The sequence below is a fragment of the Staurois parvus genome, unplaced genomic scaffold, assembly GCF_062004578.1.
Source record: "Staurois parvus isolate SC_StPar_1 unplaced genomic scaffold, SC_StPar_1.0 ptg000882l, whole genome shotgun sequence".
Lineage (NCBI taxonomy): Eukaryota > Metazoa > Chordata > Amphibia > Anura > Ranidae > Staurois > Staurois parvus.
In genome coordinates, this window is record NW_028318678.1 from 38,981 (window position 1) to 58,905 (window position 19,925).

At 43.6% G+C, this 19,925-nt stretch overlaps 1 protein-coding gene across 3 annotated transcripts in view; it reads left to right on the top strand.

Annotated features, from left to right (window-relative positions):
* Window positions 1-19,925, top strand: part of PRPSAP2 (phosphoribosyl pyrophosphate synthetase associated protein 2) — an 80,995-nt gene that overhangs the window by 37,713 nt on the left and 23,357 nt on the right. For all 3 annotated transcript variants that reach the window (XM_089656006.1, XM_089656008.1, XM_089656007.1), the window contains 2 exons: window positions 6,540-6,595; window positions 10,429-10,577. In XM_089656006.1, the coding sequence (XP_089512132.1) occupies window positions 6,540-6,595; window positions 10,429-10,577 (205 nt within the window). The remainder of the gene's footprint in view (window positions 1-6,539; window positions 6,596-10,428; window positions 10,578-19,925) is intronic.

Below are 19,925 nucleotides of genomic sequence, written 5' to 3' on the forward strand. Positions count from 1 at the left end.
GTATCTAAAACAACAATCTCTAGTTTATAACATAATTAAAAGGTATGCACTCTAGAATGCTAAGTCTATACTAAAAGTATGCTAAACAATGATCCTGACTGTAAATAAGAGCATAAAAAGCAATCATCACATCTAATAAAAAGTCATAATCAAGCAAATGAATAATCATAAAATCAAGTAGCATCAACGCTATCCCTGCTGGTGATATTGGCATTGATGATACAACATGTATGGTTCTTAAAGTGGAGTTCCACCCATAAGGGGAAGTTCCGCTTTAATGCTTTGTCCCCCGCTCCCCATTAAGGATTGGCACCTTTGCGGAGAGTGGGGGAACGGGTACCCGAATTTGACAGGTACCCGCTCCCACTTCCGCTGCAATCGCCTAGGCGATCATAAGAGGAAGTTGTCCTCCCTCCATGCAGTCTTCTGGGACACGTGACAGGTCCCAGAAGACTACAGAGCCATTCACAAAGCACAGCTCTTCCCACGCATGCGCAGTGGGCACCCGGCTGTGAAGCCGCAAGCTGTCACATCCAGTTGCCCACACTGAAGATGCCGGCGCCAGGGAGAGAAGACAGCTGGAACTCCGCTTTAATTTGTTTAAAATCTTCCATTAACTAATGTAGATGTTTTTTGCTGATGGCAGTATATATTTTATTGAATGGAAAAAATTCTGTTATAGAAATGTTATTTAACCCCTTCCCACCCATCCTGGCGTCCCTTTAAAACGTTCTGAATGTGGGGTCTGGGAAAGATTGGCCGATCACAAGACCAGTGATTGGCTGTCACAATCAGTGGTGTATTTAGGTTTTGTGCTGCCCTAGGCAACACAAAAATCATCTGCCCCCCACGAAAACCGACCAACACCACCCCCCTTCCTCCTCCCGCAGAGAGAGCCTGACATTGACCAACAACAGCCCTGCCCCCCACCTGGGAGAGCCTTCCACTACCCCCTCCCCCCCAGCAATAGAGAGAAAGACACTCATCTTCACAGCTCTGGACATCCCCGGGAACGAGAGTCAGGCTCCACATACACCATCAAGCAGCCCGCAGCCTCTCTCGGATCCCACCTGGTTCCTATGGCGTACATGTCCCTTCTTTTATCTCTTCTTCTGGGATGAGGTGCTGCCCCCTGAAAAATGCTGCCCTAGGCAAGTGCCTTGTTTGCCTTGTGGTAAATACGCCCCTGGTCACAATGATCGCATGATTGGGGGCTGGTCCTGCTAGATACCGATCATTAGCAGGGACTGAGAGCTGTCTACACTGCTTAGTCTCATGCTGGGAGTGCACTCCCAGCACAGAAATGTTGGCCGCCCTGCGATGTATATGTGCAGCATGTTGCCGCTAAGGCCCTTCTTTTTGCTGCCTCACTTACGTCTTAGGTGGTTATAAATGGGTTGCACAGGTGTCAAACTGGCGGCCCTCCAGCTACAAGTCCCACGAGGCATTGCAAGATGGACGGTTATAAGCATGACTCCCAAAGGTAGAGGCCCACACGGCTGCATCATTCATTCACATCCTTCTGTGAATGAAGGAACTACAAGTCCCAAAGGCTTAGCAGCTTCCGGCATGCAGTTCTCCATGAACTACCATGGTGCTGTGAAGCGCCGTGGTAGTTCGTTGAATCTTCCTGTCAGTATATCTGTGTGCTCAACAGGTTTAAACACAGCGCGGCCGTGCGGGGCTCCGCCCTCGCTTCTTTATTCATTCACAGTATTCTGTGAATGAATGAACTACAAGTCCCAACAGCTTTAGCGGCTGTCGGCTTGTAGTTCTCAATGAACTAGCACCGTGGTAGTTTCTTGAATCTTCCTGTCAGTATATCTGTGTGCTCAACAGGTTTAAAAACAGCGCGGCCGTGCGGGGCTCCGCCCACGTGGTTGCGTCCTAAATTCACAGTGTTCTGTGAATGAATGAACTACAAGGCCCAACAGCTTTATTGGCTGAGGGCTTGTAGTTCCCATTGAACCACCATGGTGCTGTGAAGCGCCGTGGTAGGTCATTGAATCTTCCTGTCAGTATCTCTGTGTGTTCGTACATCCCACATAGACAAGCAGATCTACAGACTGATCTGCAGGAGACCTCTACTGATCGCTGCCGTAATGCTTTCCAGGCTCCTGCAGCCAAAAATAATAAATGCACATTTTTCTACCTGCAAACAAATGTTCATTTATTTTTTTATTTTTTTAAATGAAAGTTTGACATAAGTTAGCGTCCATGACGGACGGTATGTAAACATCTGGTTACATAGGAAAGAGTCAGTGGAACAGCTTGAGACGATAAAAGGTATTGTAGAACAATAGAAAATGAAAACATCAGAAAATATCAGAATGCTCATCCGAGTTCAACAAATCCCAGTATCCCAGAAACCTGAACTGTGATTCCCACGAGGGGGGGGGGGACTGGAGCTACCCCACTTACATTTTTCAGAAAATAAAATCAAACTGCAAGAGACAAATTAAGAGAAGGATTAAGATGAAGAAGGAAAGAGGAAGAAATTAAAAAAAAAAAAAAGTGGGGGGGGGAGAATAGGGGTAGAACCAAGAACAATCCAGGGGCTGATACTTATTACTCTTGTGCAAAGAGGGCCTCAGCTTCCTCAGAATATGTGAACCTACTCCACAGAACTCATGTCTTGGAGTAGATCTCCCATTTATGTTGTGAGGTTGGTAACAAATCTGATTCAATTCCTTCACTTTCATCTTCCCAGAGCATGAAGTGTCATATCTGTCTGTTGCTTCGTTCCTCTATCAGCATGGATCACTTGACAAGTTTTCCTGACACCAAGAGAAAAAATGGTGACAGGGGAGGGACCTCCAGCAGATTGACAGCCTCTACTGTGTTCCTGTGAGCTGTGTGGAGGGGGGCGTGTCTCTTCCCTCCAATCAGCTGTCAGAGCTCTCCTTACTGAGCTCTACAGAGTGTAACTTGAGCTCTACAGAGTGTAACTTTAGCTCTCCGCCCCCTTTTTTTCTGAGCTCTCAGACAAGCCTGTAAATTCAGCACTTTGAACAGATGTAGGGAATAGTGAACTGCAGATACACAGGTACAACTTATGTAGGAGGATTTGTTTCCTCTCTGTGTATCACCTGATGCCAGTCTCTTTGCTGTGTCTAGATAAGAGTTTCCAACACTTTACATGTTCATGGGGTTAAGCGTGTATCTCTTGGGAGTTAATGAGTTTCTATAGACTGACGGCAGGCCTTGTGATTTCTGGCAGGTCACATGAACATTTTCTCCTCACCAGCGCCTGGAACTCGCAGGCTTCTGTTTCTCGCCACGCTTCCTCCCGCTAGAATGGTTCTCGGGAATGTCACATGATCTCTGCGCTGCATAATTACAGAGCAGATATAGGAAGCCAGGCATCTTAAATGTTCTGCTTGGCACAATAGAGGCGGATCGCGTTTCTGGCTGAACAATGAGCGTGCATTTCATTAGACCTGGCTGCGAAGGATCCGGTGTTCTGTACAACGTGTAGGTGCATATTGGCTACGTCCCAGCTTCTCCCTTTTTTTCTTTTTTGTGAGCAGTAAATGAAAACATCAGTTTTACATGGATAATGCCGACTAGGCACAACCTTCGGGCTTTTGCAGCGGCAGAGAGCTTTGTGGGCTTTTGTATTGCATATAGAATTGAGCAATCAGTTGCTTGTTAGAATCATTTGTAGGTTGCTGGAATCTTCCAGGGTTCAAAAGATCAAGCCGGCTACAGATGGCTGCCAGACATGGGCTCAGTAAAGTCAAGCATCCATGTTTATGATTCAGCAGGAAAAGTCAATCTGGATGCTTCTCTCACGATTGGTTGGGTAGATTCGCTTCAACATGCAGGCATTTCCCAGGAAGGACTCGTCCACAATGGCCATTTAGCCCTGATGTATGAGGCTCTATCACAGCTGATGGTGGAAGGTAAAAGCACCATCCAGTCCTGCTGCCGGCATCCATGAGAAGCTGACCGTGGCTGCGGCTGGACGGAGCACTGAGGGGCAATTACGTTTAGCCCTGGTTTACACTGGATCATGCGACTTCACTGGAAGCTGCACAATTTCAAAGCTGCATGTCAGTGCGACGTGGCTGAAATCTGTGCGACTTCTTGCGATCGCAAAAAATGGTGCAGGAAACTTTTCTTCAAATCGGTGCGGCACCACAAAGCCGGAATCGCAGCGATTTTGAACCGTTCCATCGCCAACACTAGGGTGTTCCATATGGAAATATATATGGAATATATTTCAAATATATTTTAGAAATATTATTCCCAAATATATTGCCATATATTTGAAATGCTACACTTTTGCCCATATTCAATATATATGTGTGTGTGTGTATATGTGTGTGTGTGTATATTATATATATATATATATATATATATATATATATATATATAATTTTTTTTTTTTTCTATTTATATTTTTATTTTACTTTTTAATTTATGTATATATATTTTTTATTTATCTCCTCTCTCTCTCTCTCTCTCTCTCTCTCTCTCTCTCTCTCTCTCTCTCTCTCTCTCTCTCTCTCTCTCTCTCTATATATATATATATATATATATATATATATATATATATATATATATAAACCTTAGATCCTGTCTAATTTGCCCCTAGTATGTGTATGTATGAATGTGAGTTAGCGACCTTAGATTGTACACCCCTTGAGGGTTAGGGACTGATATGAATGTACAATATATATGTAAAGTGCTGCGTAAATTGACAGCGCTATATAAGTACCTGAAATAAATTATATATATATATATATATATATACACCCGCACATATGTGAACCTAGCCTGAGTCCTCTTGCACACTGGACATTTTTACAGCTGCTGTTTTTGCCTTTTGGCGTTTTTTGGCTGTAATCAACTTTTTTTGGGTGGAAAAAACCCCATGACTAGTGGGCTTCTAGAGGAGTTTTAGCTGTAAAAATACTCTAACACTGAAAAATGTGGCAAAACGCGGTAAACCGGCGTTTTTGGACTTTTTTTGATCAAAAAAAAAATTTTGGGGGGTATGAAATGCAGCTAAACGCCAATGCAAAAATGCTAAAAAAAAGCTGAAAAACCCACGTTTTTAACGTGACGTTACCAGTGTTAGCAGAACACCCCGTGTTCATGGATCCTGATTGGAGTCCTTCGCTGCCACTACATGAAATTGTAACTCTTCCCAGCAAAAAAGGACCCCTGCGTACAGTGAAAGTCAAACGCTCTTGCACCCCACACATAGGCAGATGGTATCCTGCATCCAGTTTCATCGAGAGATCGCCTGGGGAGGAGTGGGTTTTGTTTTTTTTTTTGTTTGTTTGTTTGGTTTTTTTTGTTTTTTTTTCCTACCAAAAGTGGAGTTACACTTTAAAACAAACTTGGCTGCCATGGTACAATTTTAAAGGCCCTGATGAATAGCTGTCACCCCACACTGCGTGTTGTAGATTTTTATTGGTGTCTTTGTCCCCCCACTAGGTACATTCAGCTTCTCTATTTGTCCTGGTTGCCATTGTTACCAAAACAGAAACTGATGGGAAATCCAAAAATTACAGTTGTCACCAGAACAGGAGGTGAGGGAATATCTTCCAATGGGGACACCTTTTCAGGTGACAGCTGTCTATGCGGCCGTGTGGTACGAGAGCCCATTCATTTGAATGGACTCCCATGCCCGTGACACGCAGGGAAAGAAGTCCCTGCACTTCTTTGGAAAACGCAGCCCGCAGAACCTCGGTTCTCAGTCAGGGGCGGACTGACAACTCATGGGGCCCCTGGGCAATAGGGGATCATGGGGCCCCTGTGTCCTTGCCCAAACTCAAAAAAGCCTATGAAAAAGGTACCAGGGGCATTTCATGGGGCCCCCTACTGACCCCAGACCCTCGGGCAGTGCCCGAGTTTCCAAATGGTCAGTCCGCCCCTGTTCTCAGTACGGCTGCGTTTTCCTCTGCAGGTGGCGTGCCATTAGAAGTAATGGCACCCGCCTGCGGGTCCTCAATTCTCTGTGTGGGTGGTGCGGCTGCATGGATTTTCCTGCGGATCCACAACGGCACCACCCGCACATATGTGAACCTAGGGTAAGAAGGTCATTCCCCCTCCCTTTGTGAAGGTTTCCTGTCCTTTACCTGTTGTGATCCTAGGATGGGCAGTGAAAGGTAAATCCTCTGCAATGCGATCCAGACAGCAGAATGAACCTGACAGGAGTGTAAACCCTTCCTGACTCAAAAACCAATGCCATTTTTATTCAATATATTTGTGTCTGATTTATACGGAACAGTGATGTGTTTTTTGCATTTGGAATCTTTGCACACTTCAGAAAAAAAAAATAGTGATACAGTCGGGTGAGAAGAAAACAGGATCTGTGCCACCTTGGCACTCTTTGGATTAACGGGCAATGTTCGAATTTTTTTTTCCTTCCCAAAAAAAAAAAAGGGAGGAAGTGCATTTGTGTGCCTACCTTAAAGTAGAGCTCCGCTCAGCCCAAACCTCTATCCCCCTGCAGACTTGCATAATACAAATTGTGTGTTATGAAAAGTGTGGATATCAATTCACAACATTGTTGTGTTTTGCAGATTCCTGACTACAGAAATGCAGTCATAGTAGCCAAATCTCCGGCATCAGCAAAACGGTGAGTAAATTAGGTGACTGTCATATGTCAGGACTATGAATCCTATAATAATCAGATTTTTGTTCACGACAGCGGTACTGCAGATGCACGGGGTGGCGGTTCCTGGTGCTGAGATTTTTAAACTAGGGTGGACTTTGGCAATCGCTTGGATACCTTGCAGACTTTAGACTCCCATTCACAAAATGTCCAATGCGATTAGAAAATTGTAGCCACGTAGCTGAAAGTAAAGTCGCTTATCCTTGCCTTCAGAATTGGGCCTGAAATTTTGCACTTTAATTTTTCAAAGCTCTTGTTAATATCGATGGCTAGACAAGTTGCTGAGTTCCTTACAGAAGAAGTATTGGCCCTGTGGATCACAGGGGTGCAGTTAGTTCTGCATTCCTGCGACCCATTTTAAGCCGAGGACACAGAGCCGGTCCAGGCTCTGGAAAGATCTGGGCCATATTGTCGGGATCCACCAAGCAGCTGGCTCAGTCTCTCAGGACATCGCCAGCCACCCCCTCCGCAGCCCTGTGCTTCAGTGACCGCTGGAGGGGCAGAGGAGAGCTGGTGGCTGCCAGTCACTGGTTCTCTGAAGACCGAGAACTGAGCGATCAGCCATCTGTGATCACTCAGTTCTAGAATCAGCAGAGGACAGATTCAGTATCAGACCAATGCTGCAGCCACCTAGGTGAGTATGAATGTTTGTTGTTTTTGTTTTTTTAGACCCAAACTTCTCTTAAAGGGAAAGTGTCAAAATGTCTGTCAGTCCTGGTTCACACATGTGCGGCTTTGAAGTCGCACAACTTCCAAGCCGATTTCATGTGCTGCTTTTTGACATCTGTGCGACATATAGGTGAGTATGAATGTTTGCTTTTTTTAGACCCAAACTTCTTTTTTTAAAGGGAAAATGTCTGTCAGTCCTGGTTCACACCTGTGCGGCTTTGAAGTCGCACAACTTCAAAGCCAACTGTCAGTGAGATTTCATGTGTGGCTTGCTGGCATCTGTGCGACTTCATAGGTGAGTATGAATGTTTGGGTTTTTTTAGACCCAAACTAATCTTCTTAAAGGGAAAGTGTCAAAATATCTATTAGTCCTGGTTCACACCTGTGCGGCTTTGAAATCTTGCAACTTCAAAGCCGACTTTCAGTGTGATTTAATGTGCGGCTTCATAGGTGAGTATGAACATTTGGGTTTTTTTAGACCCAAACTTCTCTTTTAAAGGGAAAGTGTCAAAATATCTATTAGTCCTGGTTCACACCTGTGCGGCTTTGAAGTCCCACAACTTCAAAGCTGACTATCTGTGTGATTTCATGTGTGGTTGCCAACATCTGTGCGACTTCATAGGTGAGTATGAATGTTTGGGTTTTTTTTAGACCCAAACTTCTCTTTTAAAGGGAAAGTGTCAAAATATCTATTAGTCCTGCTTCACACATGTGCGGCTTTGAAGTCGCACAACTTCAAAGCTGCCTATCCGTGCAGTTTCATGTGCGGCTTGCTGACATCTGTGTAACTTCATTTAACAGATGTCAATGCACATAGTAATGAAGTCGCACAGAAATAATGCAGGAACCTTTTTTCAAAGTCACTGCGACTTGAATAGTTCCATTGCCGCAAATGGGGGTGTGACTTTGAACTGTCAAGTCGCACTGGTGTGAACCAGGGCTTACTTGTCATATCGAAGACCCCTGAAACGGGCTGCCTTTGCCTGATCACTGAAAGTGCTTCTAGTATTGCAAGCAGAAGGTCCCTGCGCAAGCCTGCTTTGCGTTGCCCCTGAATTAGCACCGCTCCTGTCAGCTAGACAAAGGGATGCAGTCGTTTGGACTGTGACCATCTATTTCCAATGAGCCTTTCCTTGCAATTCGTCCATCACACGAGTCAGGATGGATGAGTCATTATTATCTTACCCAAAAAATTATCTTTTTTGCTCTGAGTTTCAAAAGAAGAAAAAAAAAAGCTGCTTCAATGTGTGACCTGAAAACTGGTCTCTGGATAAAGATGCATTGAGGAAACATGACAGTAGAGCCTGCATATGTGATGTGCAAACATGGCTGCCCTCATGTTCAGTTAGAATTGTAAATTATGAAGAAACTCAACGTTTTTTAGGAGAACCAATCAGGAATGGGTATTTGTAAGAACTGATTCTCCACTGTACATTGCTTACTTTTTAGGGATAGGTGTGTGTGCTGTTCGTTTGTTATATTTTCTACCTGTCAGAGCAGAAATGTCAGTCTGTAAGTCAGTCTCTAGTTGGGCTGTTGGTAGAGGATACAACTGCCATTTTAGAACTTGCATACAGGAGGGGCATGGTTTATCCTGCATTTAAAACTGCCATTTTAGAACCTGCTTACAGGAGGCACGGTTTACCCTGCATTTAAAACTGCCATTTTAAAACTTGCATACAGGAGGGGCATGGCTTACCCTGCATTTAAAACTGTCATTTTAGAACCTGCATACAGAAGGGGCATGGCTTACCCTGCATTTAAAACTGTCATTTTAGAACCTGCAAACAGGAGGGGCATGGCTTACGCTGAATTTAAAACACTAATTTTAGAACCTGCATACAGGAGGCATGGCTTACCCTGCATTTAAAACACTAATTTTAGAACCTGCATACAGGAGGCATGGCTTACCCTGCATTTAAAACACTAATTTTAGAACCTGCATACAGGAGGCATGGCTTACCCTGCATTTAAAACTGTCATTTTAGAACCTGCATACAGGAGGGGCATGGCTTACCCTGCATTTAAAACTGTCATTTTAGAACTTGCATACAGGAAACTTGGTTTATCCTGCATTTAAAACTGCCATTTTAAAACCTGCATACAGGAAGCATGGTTTATCCTGCATTTAAAACTGCCATTTTAGAACCTGCATATAGGAGGCATGGTTTACCCTGCATTTAAAACTGCCATTATAGAACTTGCATACAGGAGGCATGGTTTATCCTGCATTTAAAACTGCCATTTTAGAACCTGCATACAGGAGGCATGGCTTACCCTGCATTTAAAACTGCCATTATAGAACTTGCATACAGGAGGCATGGCTTACCCTGCATTTAAAACTGTCATTTTAGAACCTGCATACAGGAGGCATGGCTTACCCTGCATTTAAAACTGTCATTTTAGAACCTGCATACAGGAGGCATGGTTTATCCTGCCTTTAAAACTGTCATTTTAGAACCTGCATAAAGGAGGGGCATGGCTTACCCTGCATTTAAACTGTCATTTTATAACCTGCATACAGGAAACTTGGTTTATCCTGCATTTAAACTGTCATTTTAGAACCTGCATACAGGAAACTTGGTTTATCCTGCATTTAAAACTGTCATTTTAGAACCTGCATACAGGAGGGGCATGGCTTACCCTGCATTTAAACTGTCATTTTAGAACCTGCATACAGGAGGCATGGCTTACCCTGCATTTTGAAATTCATCTGACACTTCTGCTCTTACAGGGAGAGAATAAATTATTATTATTAATAATAATAATTAAAAAAATAAATAAATACAAGTGATCCTTTGGCTGCACAATTTATAATTGAAGAGTAGTTAGATTGTTACAAAGTGACTTTCTTTTTCTTTTTTTAACTGATTTCTGTTGTGCACACACATTATTGACACTAGATTTCCCCCGTGACAATTGCCTTCTAGGTCCAACATTGGACTGAATAAGTTCGGGATTCTTGTTTACCTTTGTAAATCCCAGGATAGGCCTGTTTATGGCTCGGGCTGGATCGGTCCGTAGAGAACCGACAGTCTCCGTGACTGCTTAGCGAGGGGACAGTTTGTTTAGTTTTCAGTAACGTTTTCTGTAAGAAGCGCCTGTCATTGGCCTTTTCTATCCCGCAGAGCCCAGTCTTTCGCCGAACGGTTACGGCTAGGGATCGCGGTCATTCATGGAGAAGTTCAGGACGCAGAATCTGATCAGGTGGACGGGCGACATTCCCCGCCAGCCGTCAAGAACGTTGCTGCCATTCACCCGTCGTTGGAAATACCCTGTAAGAGTCTCATTGTCTGCTTTTCATACAGGCGTGAACATACATGGAGCAATCATTGCTGCAGCATGTATACTATTGCCTTGGTTGATCGTCAGATGTGAACCCTCCACACTTATCCTGCTTCTGCAAAGTAATATGAATACTTGCCTTTGCTACAGAAATCAAAAGTTCCTCCAGTACCCCCTGATCTCACTCATGTGACCAAATGCCTTGGCTTTGCTCATATGATCTCTGCTGAGGAGGGGGATAGTTTCTGTATCAAAGGTAAAGGTTTTCCAGACTTACAACTTTTCAGGAACATTGTGGACAAGATAACAGAGATGCAGCTAATTGGTCAGTTGATCTGTTTTTAAAGTAGAACTACAGGCAAAACTTTTTTTTTTTATACATTTTAGATAGAGTAAGGGAGGGTTATATTCCCTGCCAGATTTTTTTTCACCATCTGTGTCCCATTTCAAAGATTTCCCTTCACTTCCTGTCACATAGCCAGACAGGAAGTGAGAAGAAATCCCTACAAATTAAGGGAAATCCTCGTGGGCTCTCAGGTTCCCAGAATTGGTGTCCACAATGAAAGATTTCCCCTCTATTACTTTTCTGGGGACAACCCAAAATTTGGGATTTTCTTTCATTGATAATGGTAAACAGGACATATAGAAATGGTGAATCTCCTTAATGGGAACACAAACAGCAATAAAAACGGACGGGTGTTCTACTCCATATCCACTCCATCCAAAACTAAACGTTTTGCCTGTAGTTCTAGTTTAACCGTTTCACAACCGTCCTATAGCAGAAATACTTTTACAGGGCGGCACGGGTGTGCAAAATCACAGATATACACGTGATTTTGCATTTCGCGGACGCGGCTGTCAATCACCGGGTCCCAGGCGGTGATTACTCGCCGCCACCTGGTGATTACCGAGGATCTCCGACAAGGAGGAGAACTGTTTTCTTTACTAACATTTCTCCTCCCTGTCATCTCGGGCACACTGCTTTTGATGGCTGTGCACAGCACAGCCATCCAAAGCAGTGTGCTTACGGTGAAGCACGAACACACTGCCCCCTAGTAAAACACACCCAGCACACAGTTAACCCTTTGATCATCCCTCAAAAACTGTAGCTGCTGACTTTTAATAAACACACATTTACCTGTCCCTGGTTCCAGCAATGTGCTCATCCGCGCCATCCCTTCTCTGCCTCTTCTCTCTTTGGCGTCGGCATCACAACTGTGGGCACCAGGCTGTGACAGCTTGCAGCTTCATAGCCAGGTGCCCACTGCGCATGCGCGAATCGTGCTGCGCATTCTGATTGGTCCGGCAGTCTTCTGGGACCAGGAGAATGCGGGAGGAAGAAGGGGGCTGCACCTCCGGCTCGCTTCGCCGCAGTGAACTGAGCTGGAAGTGGAAATGGGTACCTGTTAAAAACAGGTATCCACTCCCCCCTCCCCCCCAAAAGGTGCCAAATGGGTACCTGTCAAAAACAGGTATCCGCTCCCCCCTCCCCCCCCCAAAAGGTGCCAAATATGGCAGTGAAGGGGAGGCAAACAAGCGGAGGTTCCACTTTTGAGTGGAACCCCACTTTTAAGCACTTGAAGCAGACCTGTGCTTTACCCAAATAGGACAAATTATCAGGTTTCCTTTATTCCCCCTTTCTCAGCACTCTCCTTTTTGACACTCCCCATCCTTTGTGTTCAGCTACTGAATGCAAAATACCTGGTCATTCCTGATATACGGAGGAGCATGTGACACACTCCCTTCCCGCTTATGTTACGGTGATTTGATTTTATACATTTTTTTAGTGGACATGTTTAATAGCAAGAAGTCATAAATATTGTTTTTTTTTTTTTTTCCTCTTCTCTCCTCTGCACCAGCATCACAACTGTGGGCACCAGGCTGTGACAGCTTGCGGCTTCACAGCCAGGTGCCCACTGCGCATGCGTGTGTTGCGCTGCGTATTCTGATTGGTCCGGCAGCCTTCTGGGACTAGGAGACTGCGGGTGATTGGTGATTTGCCAATTGTTGGCACCAAGGGCTATGCAGAGAGTCCTCAGCAGTGTGTAAGCTCCAACCAGAGTGGTTTGTGGGATGTCTTTATTCTCTCCTGACAGATAAACGGGCAGGGAGTGAAGGAAGGTGTGTGCTGCTGGGAAAAGGGCATTAAAATGAAATTTATTACAGAATCATGAAAAAAAAAGTATGTGGCTGCTGTTGTTTACCCTTTCTTCAAGTATGTTCTTTCCCTGGCTGCCATTCTAATGCTATGGTTTCAAAGTTTTCTTATTCTTTGATTCATAGCAAGTATAGAAATCAGGGATTCATTTACAGCATGTTCTCAAATATTGAATTCAGACACTAGTGGGCATTTAGCATTTTCAAAAGAAGGCTCAAAAATGTCAGCCCCAATACTCCTCTTATGACAGAATCACTTTCAAGGATAAGTTCACCTTTGTAACATGTATTTAGGGTGCAAAATGTTACATTTTATAAAGAGTTTTGAACAGATAAGAATTTTTTCTGACCTCCGGAACGGATTAATTCGTTTTCAATGCATTTACAAATTAATTTTTCATCATGTCCCTGTACAGTATTTATGCCTTTAAGGTGCAGAGTTTTGAACAGATAAAAGACTTACTTTTTTCTGACCTCTGGAACGGATTAATTAGTTTTCAATGCGTTCCTATGGGAAAGCGTGTTTCGGTTTACAAATATTTTGCAATACGAAACGTCCCGGAGAACGTATTAAATTTGTTAACCGAGGTCCGCCTGTAGTTCTACTTTATGGCGTATCTGTAATTATTTCACAACCACATTGTATCATTATCTCGTGTCCCGTGCCTCTAATTGCCAGTTCTAGTCAGATAAGTGTGAAATGAGAGGTATGTTAGATACATTTGTACATTGTGTCCTTTGTGCGGCACTCCACGTCCTCAGTGTAGTAATAAGTACACAGGTCCAAGGCTGGCTATGTTCCCATTGAGAAAATGGAGAGATACTTGCCCTTCCTCAGACATGTTGCTGGATCTTCATACAGTGAGGAACAGAAGTATTTGAACACCCTGCGATTTTGCAAGTTCTCCCACTTAGAAATCATGGAGGGGTCTGAAATTCCCATTGTAGGTGCATTCCCACTCTGAAAGACAGAATTTTAAAAAAAAATTCAGGAAATCACATTGTATGATTTTTAAAGAATTTATTTGTCTTGCACTGCTGAACATAAGTATTTGAACACCTGAGAAACAGCAAGAATTCTGGCTCTCAAAGACCTGTTACTGTGCCTTTAAAAAGTCCACCTCTACTCCACTCATTAATCTAACTTAGTAGCACTTGTCTGAGCTCTTTAAAAACACCTGTCCACCCCACAGTCAGTCAGACGCCAACTACTACCATGGGCAAGACCAGAGAGCTGTCAAAAGACACCAGAGGCAAAATTGTGGACCTCCACAAGGCTGGAAAGGGCTACGGGGCAATTGCCAAGCAGCTTGGTGAAAATAGATCAACTGTTGGAGCAATTGTTAGAAAATGAAAGAGGCTAAAGACGACTGGCAGTCTCCCTCAGACTGGGGCTCCATGCAAGATCTCACTTCGTGGGGTATCACTGATGATAAGAAAGGTGAGGAATCAGCCCAGAACTACAAGGGAGGAGCTGGTCAATGACATGAAGAGAGCTGGGACCACAGTTTCAAAGGTCACTGTTGGTAGAACACTACGCCGTCATGGTTTCAAATCATGCATTGCACGGAAGGTTCCCCTGCTCAAGTCATCACATGTCCAGGCCCATCTGAAGTTTGCCAATGACCATCTGGATGATCCAGAGGAGGCATGGGAGAAAGTCATGTGGTCAGATGAGACCAAAGTAGAACGTTTTGGTCTAAACTTCACTCGTCGTGTTTGGAGGAAAAAGGATGAGTTGCATCCCAAGAACACCATCCCTACTGTGAAGCATGGGGGTGGTAACATCATGCTTTGGGGGTGCTTTTCTGCAAAGGGGACAGGACGACCGCACTGTATTAAGGAAAGGATGAATGGGGTGATACAATGAAAGGATGAATTATTGTAAGATTTTGAGCAACAGCCTCCTTCCCTCAGTCAGAGCATTGAAGATGGGTCGTGGCTCGGTCTTCCAACATGACAACGACCCGAAGCACACAGCCAGGATAACCAAGGAGTGGCTCCGTAAGAAGCATATCAAGGTTCTGGAGTGGCCTAGCCAGTCTCCAGACCTAAATCCAATAGAACATCTTTGGAGGGAGCTGAAACTCCGTGTTGCTCAGCGACAGCCCCGAAACCTGACAGATCTAGAGGAGATCTGTGTGGAGGAGTCGGCCAAAATCCCTGTTACAGTGCAAACCTGGTCAGGAACTACAGGAAACGTGTGACCTCTGTAATTGCAAACAAAGGCTTCTGTACCAAATATTAACACGGATTTTCTCAGGTGTTCAAATACTTATGTTCAGCAGTGCAAGACAAATACATTCTTTAAAAATCAAACAATGTGATTTCCTGAATTTTTTAAAAAAAATTCTGTCTGTCAGAGTGGGAATGCAGCTACAATGTGAATGTCAGACCCCTCCATGATTTCTAAGTGGGAGAACTTGCAAAATCGCAGGGTGTTCAAATACTTCTGTTCCTCACTGTATGTAGATACAGGTAGGTTTGTGACATACGGTTGTAACTAATGGCACGTCTTCTGACAGGGAAATTCCAAGTTGAAAATTCTCTACATGCAATTTTAAGAGCCTTTGATGGTCAAAAAAATGCTTTTGGTCACCCCCCCTGGGGAAGACCTACACAACCTGTTCTTCATCTGATCATCTTGTTTAACGTGTAACTAATCTTGTTACATGTTATTTCAGTCTAATGGAACTATTTAGCTGTTGGTTTAGCAGCAGAAAAACATGTTCACCTCCATGTGTCCTGTCAGTCGGGTGGCATATGTGTCACAGCACACACTTACGGCACTGCTGCAAACCCTCAGTGGTATTATTGTAATGGTCAGATGCCAAGTGGAATCACCCAGGGGTCATAAGGTTATCTAGTGCCAGGTTTGTATACAGTGCCTTGAAAAAGTATTCATACCCCTTGAAATTTTCCACATTTTGTCATGTTACAATCAAAAATGTAAATAGACCAACACAAAGTGGCACATAATTGTGAAGTGGAAGGAACATGATAAATGGTTTTCAAAATTTTTGACAAATATCTGAAAAGTGTGGCGGCATTTGTATTCGGCCCCCCGGAGTAAATATTTTGTAGGACCCCCTTTCCCTGCAATTACAGCTACAGGTCTTTTTGGGGATGTCTCTCCCAGCTTTGCACATCTAGAGAGGGACATTTCTGCCCATTCTTTTTTGCAGAATCGCTCAAGTTCTGTCAGATTGGATGGAGAGCGTCTGTGAACAGCAATTTTCAAGTCTTGACACAGATTCTCCATTGGATTTCGGTCTGGACTGTGACTGGGCCATTCTAACACATGAATATGCTTTGATATAAACCATTCCATTGTAGCTCTGGCTGGATGTTTCGGGTTGTTGTCCTGCTGGAAGGTGAACCTCCGCCCCGGTCTCAAGTCTTTTGCAGACTCTAACAGGTTTTTTTCTTCGATTGCCCTGTATTTGGCTTTATCCATCTTCCCATCAACTCTGACCAGCTTCCCTGTCCCTGCTGAAGAAAGGCATCCCCACAACATGATGCTTCCACCACCATGTTTCACAGTGGGGATGGTGTGTTCAGGATGATGTGCAGTGTTATTTTTCCACCACACCTAGCATTTTGCTTTTAGGCCAAAAAGTTCAAAATTGGTGTCATCTGACCAGAGCCCCTTCTTCCACATGTTTACTGTGTCCCCCACGCGGCTTCTCACAAACTGCAAATGGGACTTCTTATGGCTTTCTTCCAACAATGGCTTTCTTCTTGCCACTCTTCCATAAAGGCCAGATTTGTGGAGCGCATGACTAATAGTTGTCCTGTGGATAGATTCTCCCACCTGAGCTGTGGATCTCTGGAGCTCCTCCAGTGTTCCCATGGGCCTGTTGGCTGCTTCTCTGATGAATGCTCTCCTTGCTCGGCCTGTCAGTTTAGATGGACGGCACTCAATCGGCACAGTTGCCATTTACAGAACGCATTTTATTTTTAAATAAATACAAGGGGTCTCTGATTGGATGAGGTGAAGAGGAGAGGCAGTGATGACACAATCTCCACTTGCATCTTTTCACATTTTTTTCCATTTGTCAGCATTATATTTAAAATATAGGTGTTCTTACTAAAACAATGTACCAAAATATCTGTGTAAAAAAAAAAAAAAAATTTGAGTAGGCAATTCAGTAATAAAATTATCGCCAAGATAAATCTCACCTTGGTATCTAGGCGTTGATGACCCCCAATCACAAAAAGATAATGCTTCTTTATCTGCGCCTTTGTGCCTGATTGATATCCATTCTAACGGAGTGAAGTTTGCTGCATGAAACCCTCAGTTAAATTTTTAAAGCTTAACTTAAGACCGGAAATGTAATGTTTTGCGGCTTGCCAGTGCTTAGATGTGATGGCTGCAGTAGTTTTAATTTTTCTCAGTTTTTTTTTCTTATATTTTCACCTGGTGATCCTGCCATTTACGCACTTCCAGTCCTAGGGTAACTTACTGTACTGTATCTGTGAAGGAGCAGTGTTGTCACCTTAGGCTGCTGTTCTGATCCGGACTATAAACCCCTCCCTCTTTCCTCATCTTTTCAAGATTGGATGGAGGTGTTCTATAGTTCACAGAGGGGATCTAATGAGAACTGATAACACTGTTTGAGATTTAAGTTCAGTTCACGAGACGTTACAAGGACACTGGGGATCTGGCAGTTCTGGCATTTTTGTTCTTTGGTTTAGTTATACTTTTATTTATTTATTATGTATTTCAGGTACTTATATAGTGACGTCAATTTACGCAGCACTTTACATATATATTGTACATTCACATCAGTCCCTAACCATCAAGGGGCGTACAATCTAAGGTCCCTAACCCTCAAGGGGCGTACAATCTAAGGTCCCTAACCCTCAAGGGGCGTACAATCTAAGGTCCCTAACCCTCAAGGGGCGTACGATCTAAGGTCCCTAACCCTCAAGGGGCGTGCAATCTAAGGTCCCTAACCCTCAAGGGGCACACAATCTAAGGTCCCTAACCCTCAAGGGGCGTACAATCTAAGGTCCCTAACCCTCAAGGGGCGTACAATCTAAGGTCCCTAACCCTCAAGGGGCGTACAATCTAAGGTCCCTGACCCTCAAGGGGTGTACAATCTAAGGTCCCTGACCCTCAAGGGGCGTACAATCTAAGGTCCCTGACCCTCAAGGGGCGTACAATCTAAGGTCCCTGACCCTCAAGGGGTGTACAATCTAAGGTCCCTAACCCTCAAGGGGTGTACAATCTAAGGTCCCTAACTCACATTCATACATACACATACTAGGGACAATTTAGACAGGAGACAACCTACCAGCACGTAGTTACATAGTTAGTCTGGCTGAAAAAAGACAAAAGTCCATCCAGTTCAACCATACAAAAAAAAAAAAAGTTATAATCGTATACCCACAGTTGATCCAGAGGAAGGCAAAAAAAACAGCAAAGCACGATCCAATTTGCTCCTGCTGGGAGAAAAAAGTCTTCGGAGTGTGGGAGGAAACCAGAGTACCCAGAGGACACAGACACAGGGAGAACATGCAAACTCCATGCAGGTGGTGCCGTGGTTGAGATACTTCAACATTTATTACATTTTAATCTTTACTTTTGGTGGCATTGCCATAAGTCATCTGTGGGCAGGACAAATCTTTCATAACTCAGTTCTTTTCTGTTGCCACATTGTTTGATGGGATTAATTTTAAGCTTGGAAGAAGCTTCTTGCTTTCAGCGCTCACCTAAGTTCTACAAAGTCACATTTTGCTGGGAGTCAATGTTTGACTTCGTTCTGCCATGTAGTACTTGTTTGCTTTTCCGCTGTGAGGATTTCCTTTCTCTTCGGTCCAATCTTTGTGTGAACACCTTTGTATTGTGCGCACAGCTGCTCCTCCAATCAGTAAGCGGGATAATGGCGAGCGCAAGCTATGGGGCTCTCCTTATCTTTGAGTACCGGTACCCTGACCTGCCACAATCTGGTGATTCACACTGTAATCTGCCAAGGAGGGGGACACCGAGGTCTGGCACTGACACGTCCTTTGGGGATATTAATTAAACAAAACAAACAGTTGGCAGAATGCAATGTTATCTGTAGAAGGGAAAGCTGTTTTTGTGGCGGAGAGATTCTCACGCTCAACCATCAACATCCTGTTTTAGGAGCAGATGCAGTTCTGTGAGAAAGTGAAATTTGTGTGTATTTCTTGTAAATGTTTTCTTTATTAGAAGTCATGAAACAATACATTTTACTATATATGTTTATAAACTGTGTATGTGTGTATATGTGTGTGTGTGTATATGTATATATATATATATATAGGTGTGTGTATATATATATATATATATAGGTGTGTATGTGTGTGTATATATATATATATATATATATATATATATATATATATATATATATATACAGTGGGGATCGAAAGTTTGGGCACCCCAGCTAAAAATTTGTATTAATGTGCATAAAGAAGCCAAGGGAAGATGGAAAAATCTCCAAAAGGCATCAAATTACAGATTAGACATTCTTATAATATGTCAACAAAAGTTAGATTTTATTTCCATCATTTACACTTTCAAAATAACAGAAAACAAAAAAATGGCGTCTGCAAAAGTTTGGGCACCCTGCAGAGTTAATATCTTGTACTGCCCCCTTTGCAAAGCTGAGACCTGCCAGTATCATGGATTGTTCTCAATCATCGTCTGGGAAGACCAGGTGATGTCAATCTCAAAGGTTTTAAATGCCCAGACTCATCTGACCTTGCCCCAACAATCAGCACCATGGGTTCTTCTAAGCAGTTGTCTAGAAAACTGAAACTGAAAATAGTTGACGCTCACAAAGCTGGAGAAGGCTATAAGAAGATAGCAAAGCGTTTTCAGATGTCAATATCCTCTGTTCGGAATGTAATTAAGAAATGGCAGTCATCAGGAACAGTGGAAGTTAAAGCAACATCTGGAAGACCAAGAAAAATATCAGACAGAACAGCTCGCAGGATTGTGAGAAAAACAATTCAAAACCCACGTTTGACTGCACGATCCCTCCAGAAAGATCTGGCAGACACTGGAGTTGTGGTACACTATTCCACTATAAAGAGATACTTGTACAAATATGGTCTTCATGGAAGAGTCATCAGAAGAAAACCCCTTCTACGTCCTCACCACAAAAATCATCGTTTGAACTTTGCAAATGAACATATAGACAAGCCTGAT